The sequence below is a fragment of the Halichoeres trimaculatus genome, unplaced genomic scaffold (genome assembly GCF_033239565.1).
Source record: "Halichoeres trimaculatus isolate MK-OKI-2021-1 unplaced genomic scaffold, fHalTri1.1 fHalTri1_scaffold_19, whole genome shotgun sequence".
In the NCBI taxonomy this organism is placed as follows: Eukaryota; Metazoa; Chordata; class Actinopteri; order Labriformes; family Labridae; genus Halichoeres; species Halichoeres trimaculatus.
The window spans coordinates 28,065,792-28,088,695 of record NW_027437197.1 but is presented as its reverse complement, the minus strand read 5'-3'; the positions used below and the strand labels follow the sequence as shown (position 1 = coordinate 28,088,695).

The window sequence follows — 22,904 nt, the reverse complement described above, 5'->3', positions numbered from 1 at the left end:
TGTTTTTTTCTGCTGTTTTAGTCAGTGTTTGATGAAACATCACCACATGAAGTTTATATATTTGAACAGCTTTAATTTAATCAAGATCAATCTCCTCTGGGCCACAGCAGTGTGAGGAGCTTTAGGGTGAGAAGAAAAAAAGCTCATCAAACTCAGCAGAAACAGTCATTGTTGATTGACACATAAGCATGATATTCTTGAACCAGGCTTTATTTATTGCCACCGTGTCACCCTTTTATGTGATTTTCACCTTGTAGCCATCATACGACTCCATGAGGAGATTTTTCTCCGCTGAGGGAAACGTCTCCGCTCTCAGTCTTGACATGATTTGGTCATTTCGACAATGGACACGTGGGGGCTTTTTATCTACCGCGGACGCGCGCTTAGCCGCAGCTTAGATCAGCCTGGATTGAAAAAGCGTCTCTGAAAATCAGCTGAGCCTCGTTAGTGGAACGAGTTGCAGCTAAGATTGAAGTGGCAGCTTATTCAAGCCACGCTTACCGGCGATAGCCCAGCCTTCTTTAGCCAGCTTCGTGGAATACCCCCCAGGTCTCTGTCTTTAGCCTCAGGTCTTTGTTGTCAGTCCTAGGTCTCTGTTATCAGGTTAGGGTCTCTTTTGTTAGTTTCTGTTGTTAGTATCATGTCCTTGTTAGTCTCAAGTCTTTGTTGTTAGTCTCAAGTCTCTGTTGTTAGTCTCAGGTCTTTGTTGTTAGTCTCAGGTCTCTGCTGTTTGTCTCAGGTCTCTGTTGTCAGTCTTAGGGCTCTGTTGTTAGCCACAGGTCTCTGTTCTTGGTCTCAGGTACTGTTGACAGTCTCAGGTCTCTGCATTTAGTATCAGGTCTCTGTTGTTAGCCACAGGTCTCTGCCTTTAGTGTAGATGCTGGCGCCGCCACGGCCTCATCGGCAGTCATCATGCTGTCTCATTGTTTTGTTGTGAGCTGGGAGAGTTTGATCATTAAGTTTTAGTTGGTAAACTCAGGGAGAAGTGTTCAGTCACACCCTACTTATGTCAGTGAAAGCCTCTTTGCTCGTCCCACTTGTCTTTATCTGACTCTGAACATGAGCCCGGTCATGTAAGAACCCCTCAGCTGTTTACACTGAGAGGAACGATAGACAACAGGCTCCTCTTCTTCTAATATTACCCTTGGAAGAACTCTTTTACAATAACTCTGAGGATCTGTTCTGCTTGTGCTCCATGGCTTAACCCAGCATGGACACCAGGTCTCAGATTCTGAGTTAAGATCCTGTTCCCAGTCTGAGTCTCAAAAAAAGAAGGTGGCCTGTGTGCAGATGTCTCTGCAGAGTTTTGAAGAGCAGCCAGAGCTGAGATTTCCAATAGGACCAGCCGGGCCCAGCTGCACAAAGGCCCCATCCAGCCCACTGTAAGGCTGTGGTCCACACTCCCTCTTTATAACCCCAATGTCTGCTGAGTGTCCCCAGCCTGCCTCTCTCTGCATCCTCCTGCCTCTCTCTGCATCCTCCTGCCTCTCTCTGCATCCTCCTGCCTCTCTCTGCATCCTCCTGCTACTTCCCTATGCCTTAGCTCACAGCCAAGCTCATTTAACAGCTCAAGTCACAGCCTAGCTCAGCTCACAGCTCAGCTTTGCTCAGCTCAAAGCTCAGGTCAAAGCTTAGCTCACAGCTCAGTTCAGCTCATCACAGCTCGGCTCACAGCGTAGCTCAGCTCACAGCTCGGCTCACAGCCAAGCTCAGCTCAAATCTCTCTCACAGTTTAGCACACAGCTCAGCTCACAGCTTACAGCTCAGCTCACAGCTTACAGCTCAGCTCACAGTTCAGCTTACAGCTCAGCTCACGGTTCAGCTCACAGCTCAGCTCACAGCCTGGCTCAGCTAACAGCTTACTTTAGCTGACCTAGGTAACATCTCAGCACACTGCTCAGCTCAGCTCAGTTTTCAGTTAAGCTCGATTTACAGCACATTTCAGCTCACAGATTAGCCCAGCTCACAGCTCCTTTCACAGCTTTGCTCAGCTTAGCTAAACTCACAGCTCAGCTCTGCTCCAAGGTCAGTTCAGCTTGCTTGGCTTACAGCTCAACTCCCAGCTCAGCTCACAGTTCAGCTCAGCCAACTAAGCTTACAGCTCAGCTCAGCTCACAGCTTAGTTTAGCTCACAGCTTAGTTTAGCTCACAGCTTAGTTTAGCTCACAGCTTAGTTTAGCTAACAGTTCACAGCTCAGCTCACAGCTCAGCTTACAGTTTAGCTTAGGTAACAGCTCATCTCAGGTAACAGCTCATCTCAGCTCACAGATTAGCTTAGGTCACAGCTCAGTTTATAATTCAGTTTACAGCTCAGCTCACAGCTAACAGCTCAGCTTCCAGCTCAGCTCTCAGCTCACAGCTTCCAGCTCAGCTCTCAGCTCACAGCCCAGCTTACAGCTCAGCTCTCTGCTCATAGCCCCTCTCTCAGCTCACAGCTCATCTTACAGCTTAGCTTTCAGCTCAGCTTTCAGCTCAGCTTTTAGCTCAGCTTTTAGCTCAGCTGGTTTGTGTCAGGAAGCAAAGCCTGACATATTAACAGGATCAGATCAGCTCCTTTTTTTCTCCTTGTAGGAGCTGCAGCCTGTTGAGGCTGTGGGGATGACTATGTCAATGACAGAGTGTGAGTCTCTGCTGCCCCCTTAAGAACCCTGAGTGTGTGTGTGTGTGTGTGTGTGTGTGTGTGTGTGTGTGTGTGTGTGTGTGTGTGTGTGTGTGTGTGTGTGTGTGTGTGTGTGTGTGTGTGTGTGTGTGTATAAAGCCGCGTTTCCACCAAGCAGACTGGTTCAGTTCATCCCGGTATGGCTCGCTTTTCGCGGCATTTCCACTGACTTATCCTGGGACAGATCCCTAAAAAACAAGACTAGCCGGCCTACTTTTTTGGGACCCTTCCGTATGGGTGCCAGACTGAACCGATCTGCTCTCGGAAGGTGGAGCAACACACTGCAGACTGTTGATTGGTCTAAAAGAATCGTCACTTACCCCGACAGTGGCTGCATTTCTCCTGGCGGCACACAGACTTCTCTGAAACGAAGCCTGATTGCATTTTGTAACAGAGAGCGACATGCTTACCATTGAGAGGACAAAATGCTGCATGTCTTACATCTGTGCTCTTTGTTTAATGTGTCACGTTTTTCTTCTTTCTCAGATTTAATAGCAGGGTAAGCTGCTACGGCGTCGCACTATTGTTTAACAGCTGTGGCTTCCGGCATCCGGGTTACACGCCGCCTACCACGAGAGGGCACAGTTTGCTGTGGAAACGCAAACGGGATTAGGCTTAACTGTACCAAACCGTCCCAAACAGTACTGAACCGACCCGGACTGCTTGGTGGAAACGCAGCTTTAGTGAGTGTGTGTGCGTCTTGGTTCAGCACAGGTAGCTTTAAGGAGGGAGAATCTGTCTGCAGCTGATGTGTAGGGTTGTGAGAAACTCTCTGTGTCAGATGGAGATTTGGTGGCGAGCCAGAACACTCGGGTGAAAAACAAAGCTGGCCTTTGTTCTTCTGGCCTTTGTTTCCTTTTCAAGTGGAGTGGCTTACAAGCACCAGTTAAACACCTTTTTGTGCTGTGGAACACTAACATGTGAGGAAACCTGTCAATTAAAATCTCAGAGTTGAAGACTCTAGAATAAAATGAGTCTGTGCTGAGGCTCAAGAAGTGAGATTATCTTGGTTTCTATGAGTATTGTTTCATCACCGCTTAAAACTTTGAGGCTTCCTAAAGTGACATATATCCTGGATAAGGTTGGATGAAAGTTAGATTAAAGTTCAGATTAAATTTTAGACCAAAGTACAGATTTAAATCAGATTTAGGTTAGATTTAACTTTAGATTTAAGTTACATTAAAGTAAGAATAAAGATGAGATAAAGAATCAGATAAAAGTTAGGATTAAAATATCATTAAATATTGATCAAAGTTTGGATTAAAAAATATTTTAACTTTTAAATCAGTTTACATTGCTCCTCTGTGATGTTGTGGAAGTTGTGTAAATTGTGGATGGTGTCGATGTTGTAGATGTTGTGGATGGTGTGGTTGGTGTGGATGGTGTGGTTGGTGTGGATGTTGTTGTTTTTGAAGATAGTGTGAATGTTGTGAGTGCTGTGAATGGTAGATGTGCATGGTGTAGATGGTGTAGGTGGTGTAGATGTTGTGAAAGGGTGGATGTTATAGATGTTGTGGATGTTATGGATTTGGTAGATGGTGTAAATGTGGTGGATGGTTTGGATGGTGTGGATGTTATGAATGTTTTTGATTGGTGTAAATGTTTTAGATGTTATGAAAGTTCTAAATAAAGTAAATATGATGGATGTTGTATGCTGTGTTGATGGTGTGGATGTTTGGGTGTAGATGATATAGAAGGTATGAATGTTTTGGAAGTTGTAGATGGTGTAAATATTATGAATGGTGTGGATGGTGAAGATGTAGGTTGTGTAGATGTCATGGATGGTGTACATTCTGTAGATGGTGTAGATGTGATGAATGTTGTGGATGTTGTTGATGTGGATGTTGTTGACCTGGGGGGTATTCCACAAAGCTGGCTAAAATAGGCTGGGCTATCGCCGGTAAGCGTGGCTTGAAAAAGCGGCCACTTTAATCTTAGCTGCAACTCGTTCCACTAATGGGGCTCAGCTGATTTTCAGAGACACTTATTTAAACCAGGCTGATCCAAGCTGCGGCTAGGCGCATGTCCGCGGTATATAAAAAGCCCCAAAGTGTTGATTGTCGAAATGACGAAATCATGTCAAAAGCAAGAGCGGAGATGTCCTCGTGAAGTTGTATGATGTCTTCAAGTTGAAAATCACATAAAAGGGTATCACAATGGCAGTTAATAAAGCCAGAGACGCTGCTGGTTCAAGAATATCATGCTTATGTGTCAAATCAACGCTGACTGTTTCTACTGAGTTTGATGACCTTTTTTTCCTATCACCCTAAAGCTCCTCACACTGCTGTGGCCCAGAGGAGATTGATCTTGATTTAATTAAAGCTGTTAAAATATATAAACTTCATGGGGTGATGTTTCATCACTGACTAAAACAGTAGAAAAACAACATGTATGGATGGGATGTAATTTTTTTTATTAAAGATGATACTGAATCGTGCTCTATATTTAAATAAGGAGGAAGACACAAAGTTAGCTCACCATGTGGAATCACTTTTACATTATCATCATGATCAGAACGGACCGCTGGAAAAAGGAAGGTATTTATATGGAAAATTGTGGCTGTTGTCACCTTTTATATCATAAGACAATTTGTGCCTTTATTCTGTTATATGTTGGCTGTACTTTGAGGGTGACAGAAGAAAGAAAATCAGATATTTTAAAATAGTTACCACTAGTTGGATCGAACCCACGCCGAAAGTGAAACATTGATCACTGTCAGTCTGTGTCCTGCCCTCTAACCACCTCCAACTTATCCTGCTCCAGAGCAGGATAGCCGTTCGGAGTAGGTCACCATGGTGATCCACTCTGATAAAAAAGGAACCGGCTTCATGCTATTGGTAATCAAGAGTTAACCCTGAAGTTATCTCGCTAAGACACTAATCCTGCTTCGTGATATAGGCCTCAGGCTTGTTGCGCTGTCTAATTTATCATGGTTACCAAGCCAAGCTAGCCCTAAGTACCGTTTGTGGAACCCAACTCTCGCTAAAGTTAGCGAGGCGAACCGAAATAGCCAGGTTTTAAGCTAAGCCAGCTTCGTGGAATACCCCCATGGTGGATGTTGCGGATGTTTTGGATGTTATGGGTGTTGTGGATGATATGGGTGCTGTTGATGTGGATGTTGTTGACATGGTGTTAATGTTGTGGATGTTGTTGATGTGGATGCTGTTGACATGGTGGATGTTGTGGATGTTTTGGATGTTGTGGCTGTTATGGGTGTTGCTGGTGTTATGGATGTTTTGGATAATATGGATGTTTTGGATGTTGTTGACCTGGTCCCTGTTCTACGAAGCAAGTTCAGTCTAGCGAGATAGCCTTGGAGCTACCTCGCTGAACTGAGCGCGGTAGCCGGCGGTCTCGCTACATGGTTTTACGACGCTGGTTATCAACCTCATAAGTGGATCCAGCTAGGCAATGAGCGCGTGCACACATATAAGGCGGAGCCCGCTGCATCTGACCAATCGCGAACATGGAGCAGTCTGGAGCGTTAGAGCAGGCCGGAGAGAGAAGGACCGCATACTTCATACAGGAGGAGCAGGAGGTGATCATGAGGAAGTATGACGAGGTGAAACATGTAATTAACGTTAAAAGCAACAACGTAGCCGCTGCTAAAGCACGGAAGGAGTGCTGGCAGAAAATTGCTGACAGTCTAAATGCGTAAGTGTAGTGGTGTAGTGCAATTAAAATCTTTTGTGCCATTATCATCCTGAAATAGCACTGTTCAACATGCACTTTTACTGTAACATGCAACATACCTAATTTATTTCTTAGATGAATTTATTCATTTGTTCATTCCTATCGTGTTTACATTTTTTGTGTGTTATGTAGCCCACATGAGCCCTACATGAATTCCTGTCACAATTTTAATACGGGCAATAAAATATTGTCATGGAACAGAAGTGTTGGCATTGAAGATCTTATTAAAGCAATGAGAGTTCTTCATTCCCTTTAACTACCTGTAGAAAGTGTCATGTACTACCAACCCCTCCCTGGAAAACCGGTACCTTTCATAAAGGTGGTCATCCGAAAAAGAGAGTGGGTCGGGCTCCGATGTCCACGGGATCCTCTAGGAACGGACAAGCCATTTTTTCGTGAGGGCTCATTGGTCAGTGGGCAGGGTTTTAATAGTCCACGAGTTCAATCTGAAACCTTACCTGCCCCGGAGCAGGTTAGCTGTTCAGCGTACGTTGCCATGGAGACTCGCCTCTCTGAGGAGTGATCCCGTGTCGTAGAACAGGAAATCCGAAACCTATCCTCAAAGCTACCTCGCTAGGCAGTAATCCTGCTTTGTAGAACAGGGCCATGGTGAATGTTGCAGATGTTATGGGTGTTGCAGATGTTATGGGTGTTGTTGATGTTATGGATGTTTTGGATGTTGTAAATATTGTGGATGTTTTGGATGTTGTGGATGTTATGGGTGTTGTTGATGTTATGGATGTTTTGGATGTTGTAAATATTGTGGATGTTTTGGATGTTGTGGATGTTATGGGTGTTGTTGATGTTATGGATGTTTTGGATGTTGTAAATATTGTGGATGTTGTGGATGTTTTGGATGTTGTGGATGTTATGGATGTTTTGGATGTTATGGATGTCTTTGATGTTATGGATGTTTTGGATGTTGTGGGTGTTGTAATTGTTTTGGATGTTGTGGCTGTTATGGGTGTTGTTGATGTTTTGGATGTTGTGGATGTTATGGGTGTTGTTGATGTTATGGATGTCTTTGATGTTATGGATGTTTTGGATGTTATTGATGTGGATGGTTTGGATGTCGTGCAGTTGAACTGTTCTCCCTTTAACCCAGTTTTTCTCCTCATTTTTGGGTGTTTATTTCCAACACATGGTCTTGAGGCCTCTTTTCTCCCTGCTTTCTGATGGAAACCTCTTTGTCGGCAGGACTCTGCTTTGTAAACCTACCTCCTTCCAGATTTGGAGGCAGCCCAACGCGTGTGTAGGAATCACGCTCTTTCGTGCCTGTGCAGCTCTGAGTCATGCTTTTGGTCTGGCACACGCCGGGCCGGCTCTCTGTGAACAAATCTGTGTGGATCTGAGCTGAGCTGCGTGTGCTGTAATGAGAAGAGGTGTTAGGCTCAGCTCTCTGCTCTTTGGCCTTTAGACCAGAAACAGTGTGACTGGAGGAGGAGTAGGAGGCCAAGTTCTGCCCTTTTTAACAGAGAACATCCTCCTGATGTCTGCTGCCCCATCCCGTGATCCAGAACAAATCAAGGTGGAAAAAATGTTTGAATGCTGGCTTTTGTCTGCCTTTGGCATTTTTGGAGAGTGAGATCAGCCTGCTGGCTTTCTGAGGAGCTACAATCCAGTCTCTGCTGACCTTCAGCGGCAGAGGAGGAGGTTTTATAGCCCAGTTTGGGTAAATGCACTCCTCCTAACCTCATAAATGTGCAGAGCTACAATTAGAGAATCTGTCTGTAGAAGTCCTTATTATCAGACATTAACTTTAAAGACGGTCACTCTGTTCCTGTGACTCTGCTCGGAGCACAGCATCAGTCTGAAGCATGGGGTGTAACTCACTCAGGCTGAAACAGAGAGTACTGTACTGACCTGTGTATAGGATGACCCCCCCTTATTTCGAAGCCAATCTTGAGAAAAAGACTGATAACAGAAAATTGACTTTGTTTACAGAAATAATCTTTTACTGAAATTCAGAGATAATCATTGAAAAAAATATTCAGAATTCTTTCTTTTTCTTACTTTCCAGTCACTAAGATCTGTCTTTAACTGTATTTCTGATGACAGCTCTGGTAGTGGACATGCCCCCGTTAGGTTTCTCAGTAACTCACACCCTCCTCTCGGTTTCTGGGAACAGACACTATACGGACCACGATAAGCTCTTCTTTGACAGTTAGCATTTTTTCAGATGCTCCTTTTGGATCTTAAGACATTTAACTCTGTAACTCAGTGTTTTTGTCTGCCTGACAATTGTTCAACATCTCTGCTGCATTGACCATCATTATCTCCAGTCTGTAACGTGCCCAACTTTTGGTCCACTTCGCTCTGGACAATCACTGCTCCTATCTAGGTCTCATCTCCCGTCCATGGCCTGTGTCACTGCTGTGATTGACAGATGACCTCAGGCACAGTGAGGTCACTGGCTTGGTGTCATGTAGTGACCCAAGACAACTATCAGCAGATTCAAATTCAAATTCAAAATAAGCTTCATTGGCATGAAGGTTTGTTTCAAATGTGTTTCCAAAGCCAGTGTTAAAATAAAGGATTGAAAAAATACACATCAACAAACACACATTATGAAGACCAAAAAAATAATGACGTTAACCCCTTTTTTTTGTTTTTTAACCTTGTCCTGTTCAGCGTCACGATAACAGAATTATGGTCTGGCTGCTGTATTGTGCAGAAATTTACTTTTCTAAAGGGAGCTGTTAGTGTATAAGGCTCCCCTTGAGTTTTTTTTAATTATACTCTATATATATATATATATATATATATATATATATATATATATATATATATATATATATATATATACATATATATAGTTTCCTTCCCGTATATTGCCGAGTTTGTAGATTAGTCCTTAACCAGAACAAGGTGATATCAGGAAAGAAACAGTGATAAAGGGAAAGAGTGTAGAGAAGAGACTAGACTGAGGGGGAGAGAGAGACAACAAAACAACAGTAGAGAGCAACCACAACAACCTAACAAATGACTACAGACAGGAGAAACAAACAACCAGCTACTGAGCTTGAAAAAGAGACAGTATCCTGAGGTCTTTGACATCATAATCACAAGAAGCACCTGTGGAGAAATCATGAGCAACAGTGAGCACATCAACGGCAATTGTAGAAAAATACGTATAGGTATATAAAAATATACACAGTAGCATATACTTACTTACACATATAGGGGCACGGGTGAGAGTGCAGAATATTGGGGGTTAGTTTTGATTTGGGTCAGGTAATAATGCCAAGGTGTGATCATGCAGATGTGGCCCCGCTGCTCCCAGGGGCCAGACGCACACTGAGATGGCCCACATCCTTGGGCATCTAGCAGCCACAACAGAGCACAGAGCCCAGACAGTCCGCCACAGAGACAGCAGCATGCTAACCTAGGAGGAGGCAAGGAGAGGGGGCCCCGGGAAGGCTAGAGGCAGGCCCCCGACATTGCGGAGTGAGGGCCCCAAGGGGCCAGGGACTGAGGCCCACAGGCCCCGCTGGATGCTGGGCCCCCAATCGAGTGCAGGGCCCCCTGTGCCCAAGGACCACCCACCCCGCAAAGAGGGAGCGCTCGGCCAGGCACCCAGGAGGATGGACCCAGCCCAGGCCACCACCCACTGCGAGGTGGTGCCAGTCCCTAGCACACCCGGCCAGACACCGGAGACCACAGAGGTCCTCTCCCTAAGACCCAGTGTCCACCCATCCCAACCCACCCCTATCCCCTCCCATCTGTACCCCAGCTCACCAGCCCTCCCCCGTGGTCTTAGCCCCCCCCAATAGCTGGCCAGAGGACACTAAGACCCTGACACCCACACACAAACATTCTATCCATCCATACCCATACATTGACACAACAGCACAACGGCTCAACGACACCTCAACACCACAAAACAACAACCCACCAACACCACAACACAGAAGCACCACGATACAACACACTCAGACCAATGTGACCCCTGGGGGTCTCTAGCCACCCAGGTGGTGAAATACCCCTCCTTTCCTTCCTGCTTACCTCCGCACTCTCCAAAACAAAAAGCCATGGGCATCGCCCAGTGCGCCACAGGACCCCGGACTACCCCGGCCTGCTGTATCAGAGAGAGGGAAGGAATATTAATAATGATAAAGATATATGGTATTACTTCATAATTTATAAAAATACATCCATCCATCCATCTTCTACCGCTTATCCGGAGTCGGGTCCGGGGGGCAGCAGCCTAAGCAGGGAAGCCCAGACTTCCCTCTCCCTAGCCACTTCGTCCAGCTCTTCCCGGGGGATCCCGAGACGTTCCCAGGCCAGCCAAGAGACGTAGTCTCCCCAGCGTGTCCTGGGTCTGCCCCGGGGTCTCCTCCCGATGGGACTTGCCCTGATCACCTCACCAGGGAGGCGTCCGGGAGGCACCCGTACCAGATGCCTGAGCCACCTCATCTGGCTCCTTTCAACGCGGAGGAGCAGCAGCTCTACTCTGAGCACTCGGAGAGCCGAGCTTCTCTATGGCCACTCTACGGAGGAAGCACATTTCGGCCGCTTGTATCTGTGATCTTGTTCTTTTGGTCACTACCCAAAGCTCATGACCCTATTTGAGGGTGGGAACGAAGATCGACTGGTAAACAGAGAGCTCTGCCTTCCGGCTCAGCTCCCTCTTCACCACGACAGACCTGTGCAGAGTCCACATTACTGCAGACGCTGCACCGATCTGCCTGTTGATCTCTCGCTCCATCCTTACCTCACTCAGGAACAAGATCCCGAGATACTTGAACTGCTCCACTTGGGGCAGGATCTCATCCCCGACCTGTAGAGGGCACTCCACCCTTTTCCGGCTGAGGACCATGGACTCGGATTTGGCGGTGATGTTTCTCATCCCAGCCGCTTCACACTCGGCTGCGAACCGATCCAGAGAGAGTTGTAGGTCACGGCTTGATGAAGCCAACAGGACCACATCATCTGCAAAATGCAGTGATCCAAGCCTGAGGTCACCAAACCGGACCCCCTCGACACCCTGACTGCGCCGAGAAATTCTGTTATGCTATTAGTTATGAACAGAATTGGTGACAAAGGGCAGCCCTGGCAGAGTCCAACCCTCACCGGAAACGAGTCCGACTTACTGCCAGTGATGCGGACCAAGCTCTGGCACCGGTCGTACAGGGAACAGACGGCTCGTAACAAGCAGCCCGACACCCCATACTCCCGGAGAACCCCCCACAGGACTCCCCGAGGGACACGGTAGAATGCCTTCTCCAAGTCCACAAAACACATGTGGACAGGTTGGGCAAACTCCCATGCACCCTCGAGGACCCTGCTGAGGGTATAGAGCTGGTCCACAGTTCCACGGCCAGGAAGAAAACCACATTGCTCCTCCTGAATCCAAGGCTCAACTGACCTACGGACCCTCCTCTCCAGTACCCCTGAATAGACCTTACCAGGGAGGCTGAGGAGTGTTATCCCCCTGTAGCTGGAACACACCCTCCGGTCCCCCTTCTTAAAAAGCGGGACCACCACCCCGGTCTGCCAATCCAGAGGCACTGCCCCTGATGTCCACGCGATGTTGCAAAGGCGTGTCAACCACGACAGACCCACAACATCCAGGGCCTTAAGGAACTCTGGGCGGATCTCATCCACCCCCGGGGCCCTGCCACCAAGGAGCTTTTTAACCACCTCGGCGACCTCAACCCCAGAGATGGGAGAGCCCACCCCATCACCCCATCATTCCCAGACCCTGCTTCCTCCAAGGAAGGCGTGCCAGTGGGATTGAGGAGGTCTTCGAAGTAGTCCTTCCATCGATCCACAACATCCTGAGTAGAGGTCAGCAGCGCACCGTCTCCACTGAATACAATGTTAACAGTGCACTGCCCCCCCCCCCTGCTACACACACAGCTGCAGCACACACAGCTGATACACAAAGAGCTGCAGCAAACAGAGCTGCTGCTCACAGAGCTGCTGCTCACAGAGCTGCTGCTCACAGAGCTGCGGCACACAGAGCTGCTGCTCACAGAGCTGCTGCTCACAGAGCTGCTGCTCACAGAGCTGCGGCACACAGAGCTGCGGCACACAGAGCTTCAGTCGTGGTTTAAGACTGTCTTAATCCTGACAGAAGACACACAGATTCAGCCACTGTCTCCAAGAATCTGTTCTTAGGGAGCTGTTCTCGGGGATCTGTCTCCAAGAATCTGTTCTCAGGGATCTGTTTTGGGGGATTTGTTGTTGGTGTGTTGGTGTGTAGCCCCTGACTCATATAAACAGTTTTTTTCTGAGACAAGTGTTGATCTTCTCAGGGTTTTTTGTTGTTTTTTTTATCACAGCAGAGTCTGGAATGATGCCATTCAGGTCCCAACAGATCCTTGGTTTGTGTTGTTAAACCAGGGAGTATTTCCTGACTTAAGACCTTGGCTGTGTGTCTCTGTTTGGTGTTTTTCAACCCAGACTCTGTTGTTTGGTCCCAGACTCTATGCAGATCTGTGTTTCTTGCTCTATCAGGGGGGCCTGGTCTGTGTGGGCTCAGGGAAAAGCTTTCAGGAGGCTGTGAAGCCTACTTCCTCCTAATGTAAGCTGCCCTCTGTGTGACTCACGTCTACACCGAGTCTTTCTGCTCTCAGTTTTAAGGAAGGATCTAAAAGCTGCTCCTGATCCTGGTCCTGACCCTGCAGGGCTGTCAGTCTATCTGGTCCTGAATCTGAAGCTCAGACTCTCTCATTAGTATGTCTGCAGCGTAGTTAAACACCCGAGTTTTTCTGTCTCTGCAGGAAAAAAGTTTCTGATGGCGGTGAGGTGGTTAAATCCAACCCTTCGAAGCGTCACCGGGATCGGCTGAATGGGGAGCTGGACCGGCTCACAGACCTCCTGCCGTTTCCAGAGGAGGTTCGATCCCGTCTGGACAAACTTTCGGTTCTTCGCCTCAGCGTGGGGTACCTGAGGGTCAAGAGCTACTTTAAAGGTAAGAAGACGTATGTCATTCGGCTCCTCCAGCTTGTAAAGAGTCAGCAGGTCCTGTTAGTGGGGGACAGGAGGTGAAAGGGGGACAGGGGGTGAAAGGGGGACAGGTCTGTACGTGACCTGGTCCTCTTTCATTGACTGAACATGTCAAACAGTCGGCACTCTGAGCTCCTCTGCTGATTAGAGATAGGGACGCCTCTTGGATCAGACCTCCTATTGGCTATCCTAAGACGTCAACCTGAGCGACTTGTTGGCCTGACACGGTGTTGAAGCAGCCAGTCAGCTCTGAGATCTGATTTTCCCTGAATGCTTTAGAAATCAACATCCAACCTTGAACAAACACACCTGGACTGGAAGCTGTTTTCCATTTTTTCTAACCTGTGACTTCATAAGGAAGGGGATCAGTTTCACAGATCCATCCTGTAGATGTGTGTGAGAGAGGAGCCTCTGTGTGCCTTACTGTTGAGACACACCTGAAACAGATGACCAGGTGCTGCTCTGAGGAGGACACAGACGGAGGAGTCATGTAAATAAATATTGGCTTCTTTCAGAGTTGACAGGACATCACTGACAGGTCAGCATCCCTCCCTTACAAAGCATGTTTCTGTGGGAGGTCTTTATCAGCCTCACTCTCAGAGAGCAGGTCAGCAGCGCAAAGTGAGACTGACGGGCTGCAGGTTAGTGAGAGCTGAAGCAGGCAGGAATGAGGAAGAGCAGCTGGCTGCTGTTCAAACTGGAACAGTTTAACTTTTGCTCACTCTTTGAACGTTTGACAGGCCTGACAGGAATGAGGCGCACGCAGGAATCTGCTTTTAGGAAACAACACATCCTCTCAGCCTGTTACCTCACTCCACCCTGAGAGAGGGCTGAAACCAGAAGGTCTACCTGTCTGCTGCTCTGAAAACCTGACCAGCCAAGACTGTGACTCCATGATTCACACACGCACACACACACACAGCTACAGATGGCAGCTCTCTGTGAATGAGGCGTGCTCTTTGAGCCATTGGCAGACGAGCAGCTGAGTAAGGTGCCTGCTACCTGAGGTGTCTCTGGCATTGGGTTGAGAAGTTTCTGTGTGTTTTAGTCTTTTTGTGAGCACACCTCTGTGTGTGTGAGCATGTAAAGCTACACACACTCCCTGAGCTCCGTCTGAATTAACATAAGACCTGATTAAACCACAGTAACAGAGAAAATCCTGAGTTATTCTAACAGGTTGGTAGGTCCTCAGTGTACTCAGACAATATGCTCTGTGTGAGTCTGTGTGTGAGTCTGTGTGTGAGTCTGTGTGTGAGTCTGTGTGTGAGTCTGTGTGTAAGTCTGTGTGTGAGTCTGTGTGTGTCTGTGTGTAAGTCTGTGTGTCAGTCTGTGTGTCAGTCTTTGTGTGAGTCTGTGTGTGAGTTGGTTTGTGAGTCAGTCTGTGTGTCAGTCTGTGTGTGAGTCTGTGTGTGAGTCTGTGTGTGAGTCTGTGTGTGAGTCTGTGTGTGAGTCTGTGTGTAAGTCTGTGTGTGAGTCTGTGTGTGAGTCTGTGTGTGAGTCTGTGTGTGAGTCTGTGTGTGAGTCTGTGTGTGAGTCTGTGTGTGTCTGTGTGTGAGTCTGTGTGTCAGTCTGTGTGTCAGTCTGTGTGTCAGTCTTTGTGTGAGTCTGTGTGTGAGTTGGTTTGTGAGTCAGTCTGTGTGTCAGTCTGTGAGTGAGTCTGTGTGTGTCTGTGTGTGAGTCTTTGTGTGAGTTTGTGTGTGTGAGTCTGTGTGTTAGTCTGTGTGTGAGTCTGTGTGTTGGTGTGTGTGTCAGTCCATGTTTCAGTCTGTGTGTGTCTTTGTGTCAGTCTGTGTGAGCTGGGACTGCTCTGGCTCAGAGGTCTCCTGGACTCTGTGGAGCGGACTGACTCAGTTAGAGACAAGTTTTATCTTCTGTGTAAACATCATCAGAGTTATTGAGTCACAGTTTTGTTTCATGAAGTTTTCCCTGTGTTTCCCTGTGCTGTGGGTTTGTTATCAAGCTAGAAATGATGGATGAGAGCTCTGACTGGTCTGCTGGCACTAAAATCCACAACCTGGACTTCAGAGAGCCTTGAGGATGAGTCCGCCAAAGACTGCAACCTTAAAGTTTAGGGTTAGGAAATGCGATCTGTTTGTATCTGCTGTGGACTCTGGATAAGTCTGATGTTCAATGAGAAAAATTGTTTCAGTGTAAATGGAGACATGAATCTGAAAGACCTGCATAGACTGAGCAACACATCAGCCCTGAAACCCTGCAGAGTTCAGAGCTGACCCAGTTCCAGCCCGCGAAGCTGTCACATTCATCTGCATGTTAAGACAGATGAAGGCTGCACAACAATGGATTTCCAAACTCTTCACTTTTGTTGCAATGCGTCTAAAGAGGAGCGAGGCGGCCTCTCTGGGGTGATCCCAGTCAAAACAGCAGGCTGGGATGGGCGTTCATGTGGGGACATGCCTGAAAGTAGAGATAGAGATCCATGGAGAGGAGGTAAGAAAGGCTTCAGAGAGGCTGCAGGATCTGAGAGCTGATAATAGAGGAGTTATTTGTGGCAGGCTGGACTCTGCGCCTCATCGCGTGACTTCACGAGGCCCTGCTGGATATTTGGAAAGGCTTGTGGCTCTCTGCTGCTGACATATTTGTGCGACGCTGTTAGAAACTGGAGAAAAATGTGCTCAGGCTTTCCAAGCTCATTGAAAACATCCAGAGCCTGTTAGCAATCAGGGCTGATGTGGTAACAGCGCATCGTGGGCTATAATTTCATCTCACTTGGTATTTGGGAGATCTGAGCCATGCACGTCTGAAGCCGCTCACATGGGGCAGAGTTAGAGGAGGGAGGTAAAGACGAACACAGTCAGGGACTGAGGGGACCCTGGTCTGGACAGGGATCAGATCCTGATGGTTTTGTGAGGTTGGTTTCCTTCTAACAAACCGCGACTCAGTTTACCTTCCAGCTCAGAGAGTCTGATCTTCACAGGGTGACAGAAGCTGGCTTCTGAGTCCTGACTTCTCTTTCAGTATGTTGTGAGAACGCCAGCAACTGCTGGGAGACAGATTTAATCATGTTTTCATTTTTTTTTCCATCTCCTCTCTCTGTAAGGTTTGTTCTGGTCCCTCCAGCCTTAAAGCTACAGTTATATGCCTCCTCGTACCCAGACTCTTCCCTTTTTTCATCCTAGAGCTGGGTCTAGCTGAGCCGCCCCACTAAGGCTCTTGGTGATATTAACAGGCTTCCAGGACCGGCTGCAGTTTGTTTACCAACTGAAGCAAAATCAGCTGTTGATGTTCTCTGTATAACTACCTAATGTCGGCTCTGACTCAGCTCAGCCCGGTCCTGACTCCGAGCCCCTCCCTGACACAGCCTGGCCAAGCTCTGGCCAGTGGTTCATCTGACACCTCCATCAGATGGATCAGCTGTTCAAAGGGTCATCTGAGAGCTCCATCAGTTGGATCAGCTGTTCAAAGGGTCACCTGATAGCTCCATCAGGTGGATCAGCTGATCATAAATTGTCTGGCGCCTCCATCAGGTAGATCAGCTGATCATAAATTGTCTGGCGCCTCCATCAGGTAGATCAGCTGAGCGTGTCCAGCAGCAGTGGAGCTCTGTTCAGCTGGTCTGCGGTTAGGTTAAGGACAAAGCTGTGAGCAGTCTTTGGACTGGGTGTAGGAGTGGATGAATTGTGGCCTGACGTGATTCCCTCTCTTAAGCGTTGGCAGTTGGCCTGGAGCCTTATAGGAATCTCTTCAGCTTGACACGCCTAACACACAAACCTGAATTTAGCTTTGATTTCTTCTCTATGCCAAGAGCCTCATTCAGGGATTAAAACCACTCTGCCCCCAAAAATAGCTCTGGCAGCAGATCAGTAATACAGATTGATTCATGGTCCACCAGCAGCACCTCCATCAACAGCAGCGGCCCAGAGACAGGGTCCTGAACACTCCATAATCGTTCTTTGTTTCAGTCATCCACAAACAGTCCTTTACTGAGCTGCAGAGCTGCAGAGCTGCAGAGCTGCAGAGCTGCAGAGCTGCAGAGCTGCAGAGCTGCAGAGCTCAAAGCTGCAGAGCTGCAGAGCTGCAGAGCTCAAAGCTGCAGAGCTCAGAGCTGCAGAGCTGCAGAGCTCAGAGCTGCAGAGCTGCAGAGCTGCAGAGCTGCAGAGCTGCAGAGCTCAAAGCTGCAGAGCTGCAGAGCTGCAGAGCTCGGAGCTGCAGAGCTGCAGAGCTCAGAGCTGCAGAGCTCAGAGCTGCAGGGCTTTGAGCTGCAGAGCTTTGAGTTGCAGACTTTAGAACTGCAGGGACTTCCACTAACAGTTTTTAAATGGTCTTGGTCCATAGAGAGAAAGAGGACTGATAAGGAGAGTTTGCTGACTCAGCTCAGCGTGTTGTCAGAGGATAATCTCAAGTCCAAGTTTGTAGAACAAAGAGCAAAACCAAAACGGGTTTTATAAGATTTTGAATTTGATGTGAAGTCAACCAAAGTTTCTTTTAACAGATGGACAATTTGGTGTTTAAACAGATTAGGTTTTAGACCATGGTTTAAATCTCAAATTTGTCGGATGAGTTAAATTAAAGCCCCAGTGCTGCGGGATCAGGTGGAATTATGTGATCGTGATTTGGTTAACAAAATCATGGATGTCTTCACAGTTTTTGATTGTTTTTAATTTGAAACAAACATTTGACCTCTGATGACCAAAGCCTGAGCAGCTCTTTGCTCTTTAATTACCTCAGCCTTGTGGCTCAGACTCCAGTGTCTGTCTGAGGCTGCTCTTCACTCTCCTCTTTCACGCCTTCTTAGACAGCTCGCTCATACCCCAAAGAGCTCTGTTTCCTTCCCTGAAGCCGTGGAGAGGAGCGCGGACATTAATCAGAGAGGCTGATGAGAGGTTAAACCGGTAGACCGGATGACCCGGCTCACTGGCTCAGTTATTTGTGTCCAGCTCTGCCCCTTTCCTGCACATCTGCGTGAGAACACAGATCTCTGTTCAGGATCTGGTGGAACTAAATGATTTCAAATCTAGATAATATTCCCTCATGCATTGCCGGCATGCTTTCTGCTCTCCCCGACCCTGGCAGACGTCCAGCTCCTGACAGCATTTCCTTTATTCTGCTGCATCTCAGAGACACAGAGAGCACAAGCTCACAGTGTGAAGAAGACTCCATCCAGCTCACAGTTTGTAGACAACTCTATTCATCCTAAGGTTTTAAACCAAATCCATTCAGCTCACAGTTTAAAGACGACTCCATCCAGCTCACAGTTTAAAGACGACTCCATTCAGCTCACAGTTTAAAGACGACTCCATCCAGCTCACAGTTTAAAGACGACTCCATCCAGCTCACAGTTTAAAGACGACTCCATTCAGCTCACAGTTTAAAGACGACTCCATTCAGCTCACAGTTTAAATACTAATTTTTTCAGCTCACAGTTTAAAGAAGACTCCATCCAGCTCACAGTTTAAAGACGACTCCATTCAGCTCACAGTTTAAAGACTAATTTATTCAGCTCACAGTTTAAAGAAGACTCCATCCAGCTCACAGTTTAAAGACAATTCTTTTCAGCTCACAGTTTGAAGACAACTCCATTCAGCTCACAGTTTAAAGTTTACTCCATTCAGCTCACAGTTTTAAGAAGACTCCATCCAGCTCACAGTTTAAAGACGACTCCATTCAGCTCACAGTTTTAAGAAGACTCCATCCAGCTCACAGTTTAAAGACGACTCCATTCAGCTCACAGTTTTAAGACGACTCAATTCAGCTCACAGTTTTAAGAAGACTCCACCCAGCTCACAGTTTTAAGAAGACTCCATCCAGCTCACAGTTTTAAGAAGACTCCATCCAGCTCACAGTTTAAAGACGACTCCATTCAGCTCACAGTTTAAAGACGACTCCATCCAGCTCACAGTTTAAAGACGACTCCATTCAGCTCACAGTTTTAAGACGACTCAATTCAGCTCACAGTTTTAAGAAGACTCCATCCAGCTCACAGTTTTAAGACGACTCCATCCAGCTCACAGTTTATTGACGACCTTGTCTGGCTCAGACTCTAAAGATGACTCCATCCATCTCAGGGTTCGAAGAGTACACCATTCAACCCAGAGTTTAACGACAAATTTATTCAGCTCACAGTTCAAAGATGAATCCATTCAGCTCAGAGTTTAAAGACCACTTTATCCAGCTCACAGTTTATCTTTTTTTTTTTATCTTTTTTTTTTTTGATCAGAAATACATCAGACCTATGACCCAGTTCTTCCTGAACCTTAACTGGTTTTCTGAAACCTTGGCATGGTTTGCATGCAGAGAAAAACCTTTCCGTCATCAAGGCTTGAGTACTGCAACGCAGTCATCAGGAGTCCTAGCAAGAGCCTACGAAAACTCCAATTACACCTAAAACAGCGCCCTTAGGATCCCGATGAGGGTGTAGACGTAAAACCACATAACACCCATCCCTCATTCCCTCCACTGGCTTCCACTCTCATTCAGTATTCAATACAAAATATTCTTTCTAATTCATCATTGCATCCACAGAAATGCCCCCCTTACATAAAATAACTCCTCACACAACAAACCTGATCACGATTCCCGGGACTGAGCTTTGTACGATGGGTGATCGGGCCTTTAGCTCAGCCGCTCCTCGCTTGTGGAATACCCTCCCTGAGCACCTGAGGGCCCCACAAGCAACAGACTCTTTCAAGAAGGGCCTTTCTTTTTTTAAAAAAAAGCTTTCTCTGAAAGCATTTAACCAAATTATAATCTGGTTTTGTTTTTTACCTTGCTTTACTGTCGCACTTTGAGATTGTTTTGATGAAAAGTGCTTCACAAATCAAAATTTATTATTATTATGATTATCTCTTGGAGTTTCATTTAAATACTCTGTGACGGAAAGGATCCAAATCCTTTAAACGCTGCTCGCTGTGTGAATGAGGGACGTTTGCCTTGAGTGACTACTGCCTGAAAGCTCTCTGGGGTTCACCAATCCCATAATGGCCTTTCTTCTGAGACAGGGAGCAACAGTTTGATGTTCAAAAAAGGCATCTGCTGGTGTCCGGTTACAGTTGGGCTTTCAGATGATCAGAGGAACCTTTCAGGGCAGATGTTTAGAGAGTACGAGCATCACAGGGCCTGCCCAGCCAGAGTTGTTAGTTTGACATGTCTTTAACGTTGGAGAGCGCACACATCAAACGGAAACTCACCCCCTCCAGAGGCTCATGCCCCCAGCAGGATGTTTCACTCTGAGTCTCACACAGAGCTGCAGCAGTGCCTCCTGGTGGCGGAGGAAGAGGAGAAAGGAGGCCTTTCAAACTGAAGAGCAACCCTTCAGACTGTACTCAGACAGATCTGCAGCAGTCACTCCTCACAGGAGACCTCCAGCCAGGTCTCAGGTTCAGACAGGAGCTCCTCCCTGTCCCCCTGCTCATAGAGACGGGTCCTGGTCTCACCATGACCCCTCAGACTTAATGCAAGTAGACCCAGATTACTGCAGACAGGTGGAGTCCAGTTTGAAGTTTCAGCTCTATACTGATAATCTTCATCCTCCTCCTCCAGCTGCTCTCTTCATCCCTCTCCTGCACGGAGTCGAGGGTTAGATTCCTGTCAGGGAGTGGAGAGTGGATACACTTTTCTCTCTCTGGCTGCAGAAAACAAAACCCCTCTTTCTTCAATATTCCTCCCCTGCTTAGAGTTGGATCCTGATTCAGCTTCAGTACCAACAATTCTCCTCTCACATGTGATCTGAGGTCAGGGTGTGCTGTGTGGAGTCCAGAGACATCAGATGAGCTGTATTAACTCCAGAATTAGTTTTCCCTGCCTGCTGCAGGCTAAAACCATCAGTCACTTTAAAAAGCAAACTGTAATGGAAAAAACGATGTACAGCGCTGCTCGACTCACATGTAGACCCCCTTTCCTCTGAGGAACCTGTGCACAAACTCACACAACTCTCTCCAGCCTCTGGAAAGGATGGGTTAACATGTCTGTGCAGCAGCAGAGGGCCATGAGAATCCCTGAGTCAGGTCTAAAACATCCCAGAGCTGGGCCATGAGAATCCCTGAGTCAGGCAAGAAACACCCCAGAGCTGGGCCATGAGGATCCCTGAGTCAGGCCAAGCACATCCCTGAGCTGGGCCATGAGGATCCCTGAGCCAGAGCACGAGGATTCCCTTAGCCAGGCCATGAGGATCCCTAAACTGGGCTAACAGGATCTGTGAGCCAGGCCATGAGGATAAGTGAGCCAGGTCATAAGGATCAGTGAGCCAGGCCATGAGGATCCCTAAGCCAGGCCATGGGGATCCCTGGTCAATGCCATGAGGATCCATGAGTCAGGCAATGAGAGTACCTGAGCCTGGCTCATGGATTCATGAGGATCCATGAGCCAGGCCTAGAACATCCCTGAGCCAGGTCACGAGAATCCCTGTTCTAGGCCATGAGGATCTGTGATTGGGGCCATGAGGATCCCTGAGCTAGGCCACGAGGATCTCTTAGCTGGGCGATGAGGATCCCTGAGCTTTTAGCAGCACAGAGAGCGTTTAGGATGGGTCCAGAGAGAGCTGGAAGAGAACCAACTATTACTCCTCCTTCTTCTAATGCAGACCTCAGAGACGCAGGGATGATGCTGCTGGATCTGAACCCTGGTCTGTCTGAGTTCCTACAAAGTCCAGACACATACCATGAGGACTTGATGCTGATCTGCTGATCCTGTGCCGTCTGTGCACGCTGCCCTTATTGTTTCTGTGTGTACCGCTGGTATGCATGGACGGCTGTGTGCTCAGCAAGGTGTCAGGCTGTGCAGATCTGTCTAAACACTAAGTCCTCTCTGTGAGCTGAGTGTGTGTTAGTGGGAGTGTTCGGAGGCCCCTTCCCTCCTTTGAGGAGTTGTGTGACAGGACTGGACGGACGGGTTGGGAGAGGCCACATCCTCAGAATTTCCTGCTGTGGTCGTCCAGATAAGAAACAACCAGTAGTCACACTCCACTGTTACTCAGAGAGAGAGACCCCAGGGGACACACAGCACTGAGCAGAGTGTGTGTGTGTGTGTGTGTGTGTGTGTGTGTGTGTGTGTGTGTGTGTGTGTGTGTGTGTGTGTGTGTGCGTGTGCGTGCGTGCGTGTGTGTGTGCGTGTGTGTGTGTGTGTGTGTGTGTGTGTGTGTGTGTGTGTGTGTGTCTATTCTCCTGCTGAGGGAGAAACCCTGTCCCTGTCTTCATAGGAAACCAGGAGTTCATGTTTGACTGAAGCTTCTCTCTGCTGCTCGCTCATGACCTGACTGTCAGACCGTCTCTGGAGTATGTTCATGACCTGACTGTCAGACCGTCTCTGGAGTATGTTCATGACCTGACTGTCAGACCGTCTCTGGAGTATGTTCATGACCTGACTGTCAGACCGTCTCTGGAGTATGTTCATGACCTGACTGTCAGACCGTCTCTGGAGTATGTTCATGACCTGACTGTCAGACCGTCTCTGGAGTATGTTCATGACCTGACTGTCAGACCGTCTCTGGAGTATGTTCATGACCTGACTGTCAGACCGTCTCTGGAGTATGTTCATGACCTGACTGTCAGACCGTCTCTGGAGTATGCTCAGAATGTCAGACTGTGGCATCTGACTCCAGTTAAACACATGTACGAGTGACAGCAGAACCAGGACAGACATC

At 47.6% G+C, this 22,904-nt stretch overlaps 1 protein-coding gene across 2 annotated transcripts in view; it reads left to right on the top strand.

The window, feature by feature from the left end:
• Positions 1-22,904, top strand: part of LOC141808207 (aryl hydrocarbon receptor-like) — a 36,175-nt gene that overhangs the window by 3,568 nt on the left and 9,703 nt on the right. For both annotated transcript variants that reach the window (XM_074694646.1, XM_074694645.1), the window contains exon 2: positions 13,084-13,274. In XM_074694646.1, coding sequence (XP_074550747.1) covers positions 13,084-13,274 — 191 coding nt within the window. The remainder of the gene's footprint in view (positions 1-13,083; positions 13,275-22,904) is intronic.